The sequence below is a fragment of the Nasonia vitripennis genome, chromosome 4, assembly GCF_009193385.2.
Source record: "Nasonia vitripennis strain AsymCx chromosome 4, Nvit_psr_1.1, whole genome shotgun sequence".
Classification (NCBI taxonomy): Eukaryota; Metazoa; Arthropoda; class Insecta; order Hymenoptera; family Pteromalidae; genus Nasonia; species Nasonia vitripennis.
Window position 1 is genome coordinate 10,172,704 of NC_045760.1, and position 16,512 is coordinate 10,189,215.

The 16,512-nt window shown below is 41.2% G+C and overlaps 1 protein-coding gene across 7 annotated transcripts in view; it reads right to left on the bottom strand.

Moving 5' to 3' along the window:
• The window catches only part of LOC100116327 (regulating synaptic membrane exocytosis protein 1), a 153,642-nt gene that overhangs the window by 45,047 nt on the left and 92,083 nt on the right, over window positions 1-16,512 (bottom strand). For all 7 annotated transcript variants that reach the window (XR_004227595.1, XM_031929944.1, XM_031929942.1 and 4 more), the window contains exons 11-12: window positions 14,503-14,687; window positions 13,048-13,110 (exon numbers count right to left, since the gene is read on the bottom strand). Coding sequence is in view for 6 of the 7 variants with exons in the window: in XM_031929944.1 (XP_031785804.1) it covers window positions 13,048-13,110; window positions 14,503-14,687 (248 nt within the window). In the remaining variant the exon portion in view is untranslated. The remainder of the gene's footprint in view (window positions 1-13,047; window positions 13,111-14,502; window positions 14,688-16,512) is intronic.

The following is a 16,512-nucleotide window of genomic DNA, read 5'->3' on the forward strand; positions in this document are numbered from 1 at the left end:
ATTTCAGCGACGCCCCCCACATGCTGTCTTATCCGTATCCATCTTCCTCGCGCTCACGTCAATCGGTTGCCGCGTTCACGCCTTCGCATAAGCTTCGTCAGTGTTTGTGTTGTTTTTTTTTTCGTCGCGAAATAGCACAGAGTACACGGAAAGATCTTTCGGGTACGACAGAAAAAGAGAGATGGTGGAGGGAATTTCGGGGGAAAGGACCATGCGATTGACCGGATTTGATGGACGTGCCAGGCGACTGCGTCAAAGTAATACGAGAGTGAATTTGGAGGGCTAGTTCGGATTCTTACTTTTGTACAGTATTTTTCTCGTGGCGTTGGCGGACCAGGGCTGGCCAAATGCTGATGTTTTTCACGAATAAAATGGACTTAATATCTACTTCGAATAAAAGACAGGCAAAATATATCAAAAGGGAGACGAATATCAACGCGAACAATGCACATCAATCTCAAATTTCGACGCCATCAAAGTCGAAAATTCTCTCGTGCTCTGCTCACACGACAGGTGGAGGGCAACATAGAAACGTCATAGCTCGATACATCAAATTAGCAGCTCGGCCGCAGCCCTCGAAAGGCCTCTCGTCACGAGCCAAACGAAATTACGTGCGGCGGCGTAGCTCGAAGAAAGCAAAGTTCGCGTGCGTTGGTTCAACAGCGAGCCCGTTTCGGCTCTTTCGTTAATTAAGCGGGAAAACGTATAGAGCGAGAGTGAAATTGATTTAAACTTGGCGCTCGCATTTGTTCGTTGGTGTTTGTGTGTGTGTGTGTGTGTGTGCGTGTACACTGCGGTGGTAGCGGCGAGTGAAAATGATAGATGAATTTGAACCTCGTCCGGAAAGTTTAACCGTTTCATTGTGTTCTCGTGTACGCTTTATTGCAGAGCTCGGTGAATTTATGGCTTATAGAAATGCGTTCGGAGAGGTCTTGATTGAAGGCGTGTCGTTGAGCGTAATGTACATGTAATTGATGGCTATGGATTTTTCACTTGGGTCGTTAGCTACGCTATCGCAGGAGGAACGACTCGGTAATCAATAGTCGACAGCACGCACGTGTCGTTTTTTGTGGGAATTTATTATTCTGGCAAACGAATGTGTACATCGAATCTTTGAATTATTATCGAACTTTCGTTAACGCACTTTCGGAATCAATTTTGCATGCGCGAGCCACCGACCGAACCGATCGATAATGTCAACAAGCGAACCCTGCAGATCCAGCCGAAAAATGCTGTTGAATTCTCGAAAAAGAAACACGAGATTTTAAAGCGCAAATCCAGGCAAGCTCGTGTAATCCACATTACTCATCACGAAATAAAGAGCCCGAAATCGCAAATCCATATCCAGACCGCCCGCCAGAATCAAAATGAAGACTCGAGTCAGATGCTTATCATTTTGACAAACGACTGCTGCTCGCGCGCTCAGCTAATCTTCGACGCATTAGACTCGCGGGACGAGCGTAACGGCGATGACGATTACACGTCGTTAATGCGCAATTAGTTGGACAAGCCTCGGAACCATAATTTACGGGCTATGTGCCGTTACTGCAAAAGCCTAATCCGCCGAACACCTGTCTTCGTGCGATCACAATTATATTTGCGGATGGTGATTTAATACGTCATCGGGGAATGCCGCTTTGATCTACTCGATGTTTTAGTGCAGCTGAATTTTAGGAATTTGCTCCCGACTCGAGATATCACATTACGTTACTATTAGCATAAGTCGTCCTTTACGGCACAGTGTGTCAATGTGTGTTTAACGCCGTGCCATGAAGAACGACTTATGACACGTGTATCGAACATTATTCTATAGCACTGACTAGAATAAATCTGCTGTCATGACGTGGCATTAGCAGTCTTTTTTTGCACCATCCGGTCAGTGACATGAACGGTACAATAAAGAACTACTTATGCCACGGATATGCGTGACACAAATGCGAAGTTGAAAAATGCTAATCGTGCTGTTCAACCGTGTGCGAGTTTTTGAATAACTAAAACTCATCGAAGGGTTCGCAGGTATAGCGCACTAACAGACGTTGATTATGCTCCACGCAACCATGTATGAGCATTGCTAAGTAGTAATTCCGTGGACTAGTCGGACATACGAGTATCGTTAATGCACATTTATGCAATTCCAATTATGCTCCGGCAGTCGCGTTCGCTTACCGTGTAATGCGAGATCAATGAATCGAGTTGGTAGAGCTGTGGGTATATAAGAGAAGCCGTAGCGAAACAGTTGGTGCAACTATTGGAAATTAACCATCGGCTGAACTATCGAGCCCTTCTTGACCTTGTTGCGCACGATATGAATATGCTGGAAGGAAGTATCGATGGAGAGTGATCGCAGAAGTTATAGGAAAAATTGCTGGGGTTAGCACCACAGATGTTGCAGATGCTAAAGATAGCGTGAATTTATCGGGTTACTGCGGATACAAGACTATACGAAAATGTTATGGCTGTTAACTTTTGCATCGATTTATTTATACAAGATTTAAAAAGCGTCGTATTTTTTGCCTCGAGTATGATTAAACAAAATATGTACCAGAGATTAAATCCACTATATCACACAGCTTTGTAATTTCAGTAAGAAAGAACTTCGTGCGTCGTATCCTACACTGACGTCATCTTCCTCCTTTCGCATCTCCATATACATCAAACCTCGATTTCGCATGAAATGTCGCCATCACGCCGCTTCTCCTCACAACACAGCCAATATCTTGCATGCCGCATAGAAACGCTCGAGTTTCGCTTCCACGAAATTAGCCGCGCGCGAATTACGACTTTAAATTCTAGTAATGGTGAATGAGATCTCGGGCGGCTATAAATGTATGAATGCAAATGCTGCTGAATCAAGGATGCGTCTTTAAAATTTGAGGTTAAGAGGAACGAGTGAAAGGATTACGCTGATAAGAAAAAGTTTTTATGGTTTCTGCGCTTTAGCATATAAGTAGTACTTAGAAACTTATTACTTCAAAAAAAAAAAAAAAAAAGTCTGCACAACAAAGAGGATCATCGCAGTCTATCGTCTGAATTCCCCTTGTTCTTTTGTAAGACTGAGCAAATCTCCAATCTCGTTCACGCTCTCACATTTCAAAAGCACAATCTCCTCCGCGTCGCCACCTACCTAACAACCTTTCTCCAATTCCTCATAATAGTATATTGTGTACCAAGGGCGTAAAGTGGGCTTTTTTAGGCCGAGTGCGGATTTTGCAGTACGAGCCGCAGACGAGTACTGCAAAATCCACGAGGCCAAAAAGCCCACTTAGCCCTTGGTGCACACCATATTTTATGTAACGCGCGGACGTATTTTCGCGTTTTTTCGTACGTGTTAAGAGGGACTGATGTGACTCTTTTTTGACACGGCAACCGTGCTCTTGTCTTGTTCAAACATTATATAAAAGTCAAATTCATTTTTGTTTTTTTTTTGTAAATAAATAATTGATTTTAACAGTACCGAATTTATAATGAGAAAATTGGAAAAAAATGAAATAAAGTATTATGTAAAGGGTTTTAATGAAAAAAATAAGAAATTTCGACAATGTTAATTTATATTTAGTTATAAATTATATTGTTCAAGAACATAACAGTTTGTACATTTTTTATTTAATAATAAATAATGCAAATTTATCAAAATAAACTTTTTTTTTTAATTACAAAAAAAAATTTTTGCGGGCAATAAAGACTTTTTAGCGGGCAATAAAGGCCATTTTTGCCCGCTGTTTGAATATGCGGGCAATAAAGGTTTTTATTGTCCGCTAAAATAACTTTTTTTGCCCGCCGGTCAAAAAAGAGTCACTTTAGTCCCTATTAATAGGTACGAAAAACGCGAAAATCGTTCGCGTGTTACATAAATATACTTTTTCCATGATCTCGTCATCTCTCTGCTACACTGCAAAACCCGCAGAATCCCGTCTCGCTTATCTCCTTTCTTCACTTAATATTAATACATCAACCCTTGAGCGGTGCAGCTCAGGCAAGTTACGGGCGCGTTCTCAATTTACCGATGCGAAGAAAAATTCTCCGAAGAGGCAGCCCGGGAAGCGAGACTGGGTCAATTTCGCGAAGCTGACGACGAGTCTGATGTATTTATTATGCAAGCCGTGATTTTCCGGCGGACTGAAGGCGATGCGCCGTTGCCACAATACGGCTCTCGACGTACCTGTTGCAGACAGTTTCGTCGCGGCTGACACGCCCCAGATATCCGTCCACCCCCACCCCCTGGGTTATCTTCGAGACGAGATATATGTATAGAGATCGCGTCGTTCCCATTTCGACTCGCCGCGTCCTATCCCTGCTTATTTCTGTATGCCTCTCGCGAGTGGCTCCGCTCCGTTTTCGGGGTAAATACTTAATTTCAAATTTTCATTCGTATCAGTATCGGTTTGGCTGTTTAAAACGAAAAACAACACAAAATCATAGCTAGTACATGGGTCGAGTTCACGCCCACGAGTTAGACGAAACGAGACTCAATGTCAACGCGGATGTATAGTAGCTCAACGCTCTGTTAACAGTCGCAGAATAATTAGCGAGCTTGATTAAAGTTCTGATTAGCTCGGGACTGTTTTCTCAGTGCTTTCTCACCCATTTCCCCAAACGAGTTCCTCTTAATTTCACGGTGGAAGGAAATAAATAATTTTTTTATATTCATATCAAACGATTAAAATCCGAGAAGGATTTGAATGATAAAAAACATTATTGTCAAGAGCGTCGAAAAAGGATCACGATAGAAGCACGCTGCGGAACAAAGAGCTACGCATTAATTTGCGATTCATTAATTGTCGAAGCTGTATTCTGTGCTTGTAGTTCAGAGCAACTTTATATTCAAACGGCTTCCGTCAAAGGCACCTATGTTTTATTCATAACGCAATAAATTTAGTATCGAGTTTCCGCTTCTATACTTTCTACTTCGATTCAATGTCTTTCACTTATTTCTCTCCTTTGCTTCTTTTTTTTCCTTTAATACCCGCGGACTTACGTAATCCCCGGCATAATTTGCCAATATTTATCTCGTATCTCGATAAACTCGCGAGAATTCTCCTGGCGCGATAATTTTCCTCCCCGAGTCTCGCTGAAGCGAGCTTACGTAAGACCTTCGAATCCATCGTAAGAGTTGGCTGATTTAAGCAGATATTCATATTCCATTTTTCACGATGCATGTATCACTCATAAAAATCATTGTCGCTCGCAAACCACCGAGACTTCTGGATAGCCATACACAGGAGCAAAACAAAGACAATGTCGCAGCAGGGGATATAGTCTGCTATTCACGCTTGGCGATATTTATTCGGGGCTGCGGCCGCGTCAATCGATAGAGCAGATAGTCCATGTCTAGAGCTGGCGCTACATTCGATGCAGCTGGCTTTTCATGCGAACACGCCCGAGGAGGGCTAGATGAATAGATATACACGTGAGATTCCTCGTGGGTTAAGGAAAAAATTGAGCAACGACGATGGTGATGCACGCAACAGGCTCGTTGCTCGCTTTTCGCAATTCCATCGCGATTCTACTTAAATAAGCAAAGAGCATACGTAACTGAAGTATATAGGTAACATTGAAACTATCTGAATTACGTTAGGATGATTGTTACCGTTTCAATGTTAATAAATATTGTATTCACTTAATTGTTTATTATGTCTATTCGTTTATTTAAAAAGATCAAGTGTTCCGAACGAATGGTGATAGTTGATACCATTTCGTAGGCTGCGTGCACGGCGTTCGTAAAGGATCGTCCGGGGCCGCTTTCCTCCTTCGGTAAGGCTACACGATTATCGTGCAAAAAATTCTTTGAAAATTAAAGGAGGGCACGGGGTGAAAAAGCGTAGAGGCTTTTCACGGACGTGAGCCATTGGAACACTTGGAAGTTCGAGGTCGGATAAAGATTGAAAATCGGGTTGCTTAGCAATACAAGAAAAAATGTTTGGATTAAAACAATTGAGTGAGCGCGTGAAAATGTAACGAGCAGATTTTTGCGAACTCTCGAAGAGTGCAGATGTGTCGTCAGATAATTTTGTGCAATAAAAACACTTAAAACCTTCTTGATTTGTGTTTTTCTTTGTGCGCGTTTCTAAACACCAGCTACAATGATCTTACTGGCAAAGTTTGCGAAGCCTAAGTTTTAAAAAGTACAACCCGTATCACTGTATCTCATCAGCGAAGCGGGCCAGGTAAACTTGAAGTCTTGTTTTTGTTCATCATTGAAACTTCTAGCAAATATTTATTGTTTCGAATGAGTTTTCTAGACTGGTTTCCAACTTTCCATCCTGCGAGAGACAGCCCGTTGAAATAAGAATTAACACGAAATCCGTGTACTTAGGAACTTTTACAAACTCGAAGGTATAACGGATTAAAATGTACGTAAACAATGCACAAGGATCAGAAGTTTGAAGAACACGTCTCTGAGAAATTCCCATGGGAAAAATTGTTAAGGTCACCCGGTCAGACGAGTCGATAGCTCGGAGATGAAGACCGAAGTCGTAATAACTCGGCCGTCATCGATTGATTGCAGCGCTGCTAAACTAGATTTCTCGGGAGAGCTTAGCCGTCAATAAATAGTCCGATAAATAAACGACGATCAGACGCGTGTGACTGACATTTAATTATTTGCCCTGCGCGCATTCGAGCACACACCGACGACTGTCCGTCGTTGCTTCCTCTGGATATATTGAACTACTGTTGACGTTAATGCAATGAGTTTCTTCTTCTTCTTCGCTTTTTATATGCAGTTTTTATGATAATGTTTTGCTGCTGTGCTGATACTACTTATTCGGATAAAAAGAAAATATTTATTGCAGTTATTTTGTCAACGATATTTATAGATGTTATAAATGAGTTCGAGGGTAAAATTTAAGTAGTAAATGTGTTCAGTTCGTTTTATTCGTTCAAGTAGTGTAGGTGTAAATTTAGGCTTTTTGAATTTCGCGCCGCTGCTCGCTCTCCGTTGCGACGTCGAGAGCGCGCGCGCATGCGTCGAGTTGCGCGCCGCCGGCCCCGCTTGCGAGCGCGCGAAGGGCCCGCGTGCGCGGATTCCTGTTCGGACTGCCTAGCGCTTCGCACGTTTGGCTTCCTTACGCTTTTCGATTTTTTTTTTTCTGACGGTGAGCCAGTGACGTGTTCTTCTCAGAGCTATCACTGTTCACCTCGTTCTGCGCCGTGTTGGTAGTGTTTAGCGGAAAATTCGCGATCGCGTCGTTCGCGTGTGTGTATTTGTGCGAGTGTGTGAGTGTGCCTCGAGGCGATAGTCTTAAGGTTTGTTGGCGAATGTGTCCACGTGTTGGACGTGACTCCTTCGGGGCGAGCGAACAGCGGCAACACCCCTTGTTGCCCTCGTGCCAAGCGTCTGGCTCCCCGAGACGTCGGGGCGCGCTTGGTGCACGGTTGCGGACCATCCTTTCGCTCCCCAGGCCCGGCTTCCAGACCTCCAGGACCAGGACGGAAGCGGCGGTTTTTGCGTTCGTCTTTGCGGTAAGAGAGCTCTCTCTGCGTGCGGAAAAGGTACCTCGTGTCTTTGCGTTTGCGTGCGTTCTTTCACTTGAGTTTTTTCTCTTTTAGAGTCACTGTTCTCTTTCTTTTATTTGTATAGTTTCCCTTTCCTTATTTTCAATAAAGCTTACACTTGCTGAGGCTTTTCCCTCTAAACAGTGAGGGTTTTTACGCCAAAGCAAGTGCTTTTTGTGTACCGCGAAATCGTGTGTGTTAATTAAAAAGAACCCTTCACTCACTCAACCCTTTCCTTTTGTTGGAACTCACTCTGAGTTCTTTCATTCGTTCTGAGATTAATATTCAAAATGTCTCGGTTTAATATGACACGTTAAGATTAGGGATAACAACGGATGAAAAAAAATTAAAACAAAAAAATATAAGCATCGAACAATTTAGCTTACGAAAGCGATACCGACCAATCAAATAATAAGCCACTCGATATTTCAGCTTTCATCACCCACAAACGTGCGTCGCCGAATCGGAGTCTAAAAGCAAGACAAATTCTAGCATAATAACCAGTCTCCTCGACGGCAAGCAAGATTAACCTCTTCCCATTTTTCCAAACTTCCATGCCTTGGAAAATTATCACCCGTCTCGTCGTCCTGATTCCGTTCTCCCTAGCCCCGCGACAAGGATAAACGTGCGCACAAGAATAAGGCCAATATCTGCAAACTCAGTTTGAATGTTTATGGAAAAGCGCAGCTCGTCGGCATTAATTAGTGCTGGGGTAAATTTCTGGATATACCGACGGGCGTACTTCTGCCTCAGCGAAGCAACAACATAGTTGCACAGCATCCGATTCTGTACGTCGCGATGATGACGAGGGGGGAGGGCTGAGCGTCTGTTGTTTAATTAGGGAGAGGGGGAGGGGTGTTACGTCAGTACTGACAGACTTCAATGGAGGTTCGCGGTTATTGTTATGAGGGTTGCTTTGCTCTTTGCAGGAAAGATATGAGAGAAGCATGGCAATTTTGTTACTGGAACATTGATTATGCACGTTTTATCTTTTGATATTTTTAATAGAATTCATATACTACTCTGTTTTCAAAATTTGTACTTCATTCTGTTTATAATTATCTCGTCACAAGTATATGTGAGTTCGAAAATACTCCAGGTTACACACTCAAAGCGTAACAAATCTCCGCGACCACGAATGTATTTTAAAAGCATGAGATCCGCTGAATCTTATTCAGTGTATCTCGAAAATCCCTATGTATATTTTCTGCGCTTTCTCTCAAACTGCATAAATATTAACCTACGCAAATGCACTCGGCTATTCATGCATGCTCCCGACAATTTATCTTTTATATTTTAGCTTGCCAAAACCACGGCGCATCTAAATATTTATTGCCGAGTGTATATAGCCCCGCACTCGAGTCGCGCGGCAGAGCCGGTAAACTGGAGTGCACACGAAGAGAAACGAAAAGATAAGAGGGGAAAAGAAATCGAGTTTTATAGCTGCGAGTTTTGTATATTGCGCAGCCGATTTTGTTTTAAGTGCCTCAGCATGTTGCATATGGTGGTTTCGCAATATTAAGCATTTATTTTCACATAAAAGTTTATCATCATAATATAAAATATGCATGTATAATAATTTAACAGCACGAAGCTAAGTAAGTTTGAGAAGAATTGGAGAGAGAACAGGCGTTTAAGGTATCCGAAAATTCAAAAAAAAAAACAAATTCGCGAGTATCTTTACTACGCGGAGACGAGATAGTAAATAAAGCGTCGCTAGAAATCGAAATACTAAATTGCTATTTCCTTTCTACCCGAGAGAGTGATGTATCTGAAAAGTTTCTCGCACTTAAAATCATCCTCGTGATGATCAATATCGTATGTTTAATATTCTGTATTCAAAACGTCCTCGAAAGTGTACTTATCCCGACAAAATATAACGCTCGGTAAATCACTAAACTATTCTCTATGTTTCTCAAATGAGCCATAAAGTAGATAACAGCACGCATTATAAAAGCCGAACGACGATACGGAAATCCAGTTGGCGCAGGGGGTTATCTAATCGCTCGACTATTGCTCCCTCGAATTTAGCAATCCACGATCTCATCCCCAACGATAATCCAGACCACTTATGGAGTCGAATCAGCCTTTGTCACCGATTGCTCAATCTATATGCAAATCAAGACCTCGATTCGATAGCTTGAAAAATGAATTTATCGCGGACCCGGAAGCAGACGAAGAAAAGGAGAAAGAAGAAAGAAAGCTCTTGAACTTTATCTCTCCGTCTCTGTCGGCAAAGCCTCAAGGGAACGGGGGATTATCGAGCCGAGAGCAGGTGAGCCGAAAGGCATTAGTCGCTGGCGTTTACTTTGATATCCCCGCGTTATTATTCCGTTTCCCCTGTCAAAGGCTCGAAGCGCGCCAATTGAAAGCACCAGCTCTTAGTCCAGCGAGTAATTATTTAAAACACCAGTTTATGTTAAAATGGGTAGGCAAAAAATATGCTCACGCGACTTTCTCTGAAGTAACAAGGAACAGGCAAGTCTAGGCGCGTTGCTGTATCGAAAAATTATAAAGCACTACATTTTTCACGACCCTCCAGACTTGCAAGTGTTCTTTATCACTCGTAAAAGATATACCGTTTATTAATAAGTTAGTTTTTTAATATTAAAAAAATCTCTTTTTTACGAGACTAGTGACATTAGACATTACGCTATGCAAGTTCTAGATTTTCTCAATTTTAAATCATTCGATCGGAGAAAGAAAAGAAGTCTTTAACAATGAAATTCAAAAAGGTTTTCAGAAAAAAATCCACCCAAATATCTCGACTGGTATTAAACAACGGCAACTTTCTACCTAGGCTAATCCGGCGTTAATCGTCAACTTGTACCGAGCGATCCCCGAAAAATCTTCCTTAACCACCTGCAGCCACCTATAAACCTCACATTCGACCCTAATCTAATCCACACTCCTATAACTGCGCATCTTAATCATATAATCCGCTAACGCGTCGGCTCATCGATCCGTAAAATCCGGGTTCACCTGCATCGTTATTACCCTTACACTGCAGCCTACCGATAACGTCCCGTCAGCATCGTCTCGCTTTACATCATTACACCGGACAGCAGCAGTGGCCCGAGGCCTTATCGGTCGGTGCCGCTCGGCTCGCACTGTTAATTAAGCGCTGAATGACGACGCTGAGAGCTTCGAGGCCTTTGCTTTTCGTTAGAGGTGTGAATTACAAAGATGATGATGATGATGTTGCTAGGGACAATGTAGGATATCCGGTAATTGTGTCATTAGGAGGTGCTTGAAATGATGGGTAATCGTGATTTTAATTCTTCTTGCTACATCTTATTGAAGATAAGCAAATAGAAATGAAAATAAATGTATAACAGCTTACATATAGTACGAGAGCAACAACCCAGGTGTTTATGTGCCCAAAACAATTTTGTTTTTGCATTTGACAACTGTGAAATGTAAGAGCGATTGTAAACATGATGTATCAATCAATTTCCAATTTGAGGTCATAATATAATTGAACGCATTTCGACGATAAAGTTATAGGTTGACATAATTATAATAACAATTGTCTATTCTCTATCCCTCACAAACTGTTATTTTGCATCGGTATTATTCATAACGTCGATTATTGTGCAAACGAGCAATACAAAGTACACGTATCACCCACACCGAATCGGGACTATTTACATAGTTATTTGATAATACGGTGTGAGAACGAAACAAACCAAATTCATCTGTCACGTGCAACTGAGTTTCCGTTTATCTTTGACAGACATAATTATATCACCAATCCACGCTCTGAATGCTGTTTCAATTAACTCATTTATTAAAGAAACACCAGCGATCTGATCAGAATTGCACGAAAAACGACTTATCATTTCGTTCAGTTAGTTCATTAGCACGAGAAACGTGGAATTTATGAATAGATGAATTATCCGTTTAATTAAAACAGCTGCTGCACGTAGTCAAAATGAAATGCAATCATTATTTGTTACCATACCTCAAATGGTTTAGATTGATCAGAGCACGTCTGACAACATATTATCCACATCCTGTGTAATGATTTGAAACAGTTTTTATCGTACCAAACGTAAGCTAACATTTATATCTCGAATCAGGATCCATCCATCCTCCGGTCGATAACTTTTTATTCCTCGATCGAAAAAAGTTTCTAGTCCATATATTTTCTCTGTGCGTCAGTCCCTTATACCTTTAGACTTTTTTACGGATCCCATATCTTTCTGAGCCGTCTGCTTCTTTTACCAAACAATAAAACCTGGTAGCTTTACCGGTACGCATCTTTTATTTTACCTTACAACTTTTCATTAAAATGATATCATTCGGATGAGATTTTATGAAAAACCAAGGTGAAAATGGAAGCGTCTTTGAGAATCACCCAATTATGCAAACCCATGACACTCATTAGCCTCCTTCATAAATTATCTTGGATTTTCCCTCCCTCATCACCTCCTTTATTTATACGACAACAAGTGTCTTGCCAAGATTTCATCCATCGCATGTCGCTCATCCTTCCACCTTTTCATTCTTCCGAGACAAGAGGATACGAGGGCCGGTGTCACGGAGTCGAGATTAATGAGTCTACACGACGCGTCTAATCACTCAATTATCATCGCAAGTGGGCGTGTGCCCGACCTGTTGCACTCCTACGGCAAGAGCGAAGTCGAAGTGAACATGGAGGAGCTGAATACAGTGATGTCTCCCTATTCTTTTGTTTCTGCTCCTTAATATTATACGTGGTGTATCTGGTTTTTTCAACTATTATATTTACACTTCAATTATGATCTATAACTATTTAAATCGCAAACGAAAAAAAAAACCACGAATAATTCATTGGTCTATTTAGGGATTAAAAACTGGTAATATCTCTTATAACCCGTAAAAGACCCAATCCAAGCCAACTTGAAAACTTTGCTAAAAGCCGTATAGCCACAAACTACCAGCGAAAGAAGAAAAATATGAAGAGACACCAAGACGAAGGGCTGCTTGCGAAAAACTCGTGAATAAAAGTTTACAAGCTACGGTTAGTTTCTTCTCGCCATTAAGCGCCAGAACGGCGTCTATACATGCATACAAATACAAGCCAGGCGAGTTATAAAACGAGCTTAACTCAACGCTGAATTGAAACCCAGAAAGAGATCCTCTCGGCGCGTCTTCGCTCTTTTTCATATTGCAAACTTTCGTCTAGGCTTTTTCCTCTCCTTTAGTTTACCGGCTTGGCTAATTAATTTCCGTTGTTCTCCGTATACCACGCCATAGTTCCAGGCATACGGCGTTGGTAGTTTGGGGGACTTTTGTATTTGCGCCGCTGGCAAGTTTGAATAGGGAGAGGAAGAGGAGTGAAATTTCACTCTTTCACTGCGCAAAACGTACAAGCCAAGTTTACTGCGCCGCTATGGGCGTGTTTGTCACCGTTTTTTTCGGGCAATTAGGGACCAGCTGAATATTTTGACTCGTTGCCGTAGTAATTAGTTGGGAAGGATTTAGAGTAGGCAATTATGGACGATGAATTTTGCGAAGGAAGTTTTGCATATATGTATGAACAGTTGTGTGGAATAAATGAAAGCTCACCTTTGTGTCCTTTTTCTATTACGATGTCTTTCCGCAGTATGACTTTCTTCTTTGCTCTCGGCACTGAAATCAAAATAAAGCAATTCGTCATTAAACAAATTTTCTACAAGCACTTTTTGAAACTGTCACCCGTAAACTGCAAGTTCTGATGGTTCAAAATGACATTCTCTGGCATCCATATAAATTAGTGCCACCATTTTGGTCATTTCGCTTCTTCGCATCTCATAACGTGCGTCAAAACGATCGCCTAATATCAACCATAGAGTATCTCTCTCAAATACCGTCGTACATGTACACACAGAAAGGGGGGACGAAGCATTGTCACGCGATTTTGCGGAAGATGGCTTTTACACGCGCTCGATCGAGCACAATGGTAATTTTACCCTCGACGTACTCTCGTTCCCTCTCTTTCTCTCTCCCTTTTCACTCTATCTTTGTCTATATATCGATGCATCTCGCAGCGGTACTCTCTGACTTTGGTAGAGTTTGTCATGACGCTTTTTTTTTTTGTTTTGACATAGCAAACAAAAGCTTCGTTAGGCGCGCCTGTGTGTCGCACCTATATACACATCTTCGAGTAGAATGCTTTACAAATGACGAGAGAAAATTTTTTCGCTCAAAAACCCGAGCATTGCTTACTTGATTAACTTTTATCTTTCGCTCGCGCTACATTCGTTCGGTCTCCGATATTTTTCTACATTTTCTCTTCATTAATATTTCGATGCGAAGTTTCGCGGGTACCTAACACAGAACTCTCACACAGAGAGTTTCTCTCGGTTGAAAAAGAAACAAAACGATCCACAGAGCGGTCTTGTTTCCTACGACGTTTTCTTATACGCGTCCGGGGTATGTTGATTTGAATTCCGTGTCTTTTGTGGAGAATCATTTACTCGTAATGAAGCACGATATCACATTTTCTCAATGAGAATAAAGAATATCATTACAAAAATTTTTAACACACACGCGCATACCCGCACTTTTTTCATTATGACCATCAGTAGTTTAACAGGACACCACCCAACTGCGACGCTGTTTACATTTAATCATTGCCCCCTCTAACCTTATTTTTAATTAAAGCGCGTGAGCTGGGCTGACCTTCGCCGCGGCGTACACACAGGTGATGGCGACCGAGGTTATACCGAAAAAAACGAGTGAGATCGAGCGAGCAAGAGAGAAAGAGAAACGGGGTCAGGGTGAATTACGATTTATCGACAATTAGGATCTTTAGCGCCCGGACACCGTCGCCGCGACAAATAGGAACGAAAGCGACACGCGACTCCGGTATAGAGGAGAAAAGAGTAATTATTGAGCTGTTTTGTATAGAGAATACAAAGGACGTGGGTAGGTTTTTTCTCTGAACATTTATTATACTTTTAACCCGCAGTCGATGGCACTATAGGTGTACCGAAAGTTAGGTGACGTTTGTTTACATTTAAAATATATTTCTGTACTCACGCATGTCGCAGTCAACGTCGTGAATGACGATCTTGATTCCCTCACCATCGGCGAGACTACCTTGACGAGCCAACTCCCGCTCGTCAACGTTGACTCGAGCTACAGGTCCAGCTCGTCCTGGAGCAGGGGCCGAACTTGCAGCAGCAGCTGTAGCTAATTGTGCCCTTATCGCCTCGATGTTTGGTCTGTAACACGATAAAAATGCCCATATAAACTCTTTTAATTAAAAGACATGAACCGCTTAAAAGAGTAACTGCAAAGTTTATATCGTTTGCCGTTGAAGGTCCGGACTAATGAAGTGGAACGTAAGTTTTGCAAAGCCGTGGCAGCGTTTTAATTGTTTACCAAGCCGTATCAAAAGTTTATTCGCGTATTTTTCTTGCAGCGATATGGACGTTGCTCGTGAAGTTTATTTTGCAGGAATTCTACTGGCGCCTGCTTAAGTGGTGCTGGTTTATGATTGGAGCTATTATTTGTTTCTGCTACTTCGGCGTCGAAAAATAAATATTCGGAAAGTTTGAGCATTGCCCTATTTCAGCGAAATGCTGTTTTGATGAAGCAAGCTGATGGAAATTAGACTTGCACTTCAATCTCAAGTGTTGGACATTTGCTACCAGTAGTATTCAGAAATACTGCGTTTTATCGTACCTACTGAAGGTTCGCAAATTTTTAATTAATTTCAACGAAACGGAATAAAATGATATACACCAGTTTGACGGAACTTGTAGAAGTGACGATAAGAGCATCTTTTAAACTCAAAAGTATTTAACGTGAAACCAAAGTCCAACTAAAAAGCCTGTTTCGGAATATGTTGCAGAAGGCCATTACGGTTTGTGCAGGAAAAAATACGAGTAAAAACTATAAGTGCCATATCTGCAGTTAAATTTTAACGCTGATGTTGGTAATGTTGTCGATGACCTCAATAACCAGCTATCTAAAAGAATTTGAAAAAAATCAATTTCTCTAAAAAAATTGCATAGTATGCACGCAAATTAGAATTGAACACTCACAATATGTTATTCGTTATAAATTAATTGAAAGCGGTGCGGATCGCTTCGAGAACGAGAACGTAAATTGATCACTACAATTTGTAATGTAAATAAGTTGGCGAAACAGTGTAATTTAAAACAAGGACAACAGATAAAACAAAACGGAATTAGGCTGAGCGAAACGGACAAAGAACAGTTGTTCCAGAGTAAAGGCTATAGCCGGGTTACTATGGTGAAATGGCCCCCTTGGAAAATGTATATATGTTATATACCATTCGATGGGGGATAAAAAAAAACTCCCATAGCCAAATTTTTAGCTCTCTGCCTAGTGCGCATGCGCAGTAACGTCGATAAACGTGTTTTTTTGATTTTATTTTTTTCTGAAGTCCCTATAGGATAAAAATTTTTTTAAAAATTCACATTGGTGTATTTTTATGTCATGAATAACTGCAATTTTTTTGGGATTACATAACCTCAAATATCGGATCTAAAAAAATTATTAAAGTTTTCAATCGATATTTTGACCCCCTTGTTTTTGAGGTGCAACTTTTTAAGTAGACTTTTTTTGTGTACTTTTTCCCGTTCTTTACGATGGCACTAACGTTTTTTCCTTAAAAATGGTGGCACAACTCGATTTGAGCCAAAAACTGATTTTTTTGCCATTTTTTCACGTTTTTAGCTGGTTATGTTACAATTTAGTTACTAAAGTGACTCCTTTTGAGTAGTTTTGCATATCTTCCCATGAAAACATAATCAAATGAAATATTTTGTTCGCTCCAAGCCGTATTTTTTATATTATCTTACGTTTTCAATTATGGTCTTATCAGAATTTGAGGTAATAAAGGGTTTCTCTCTATATATAAAAAGAATATCGCCGCTGTCAGTGTCTGCTTTTCTCTTTAACCTAAAAATGCCCTCATTTGAGTGATTTAACGCCGAAAAAGGCCATTTTTGGTACCATGTAACCCAAAACTAACCTAAAAATGTCATAATGCAAGGGTTTTCACGCAAAAAAGCCTGT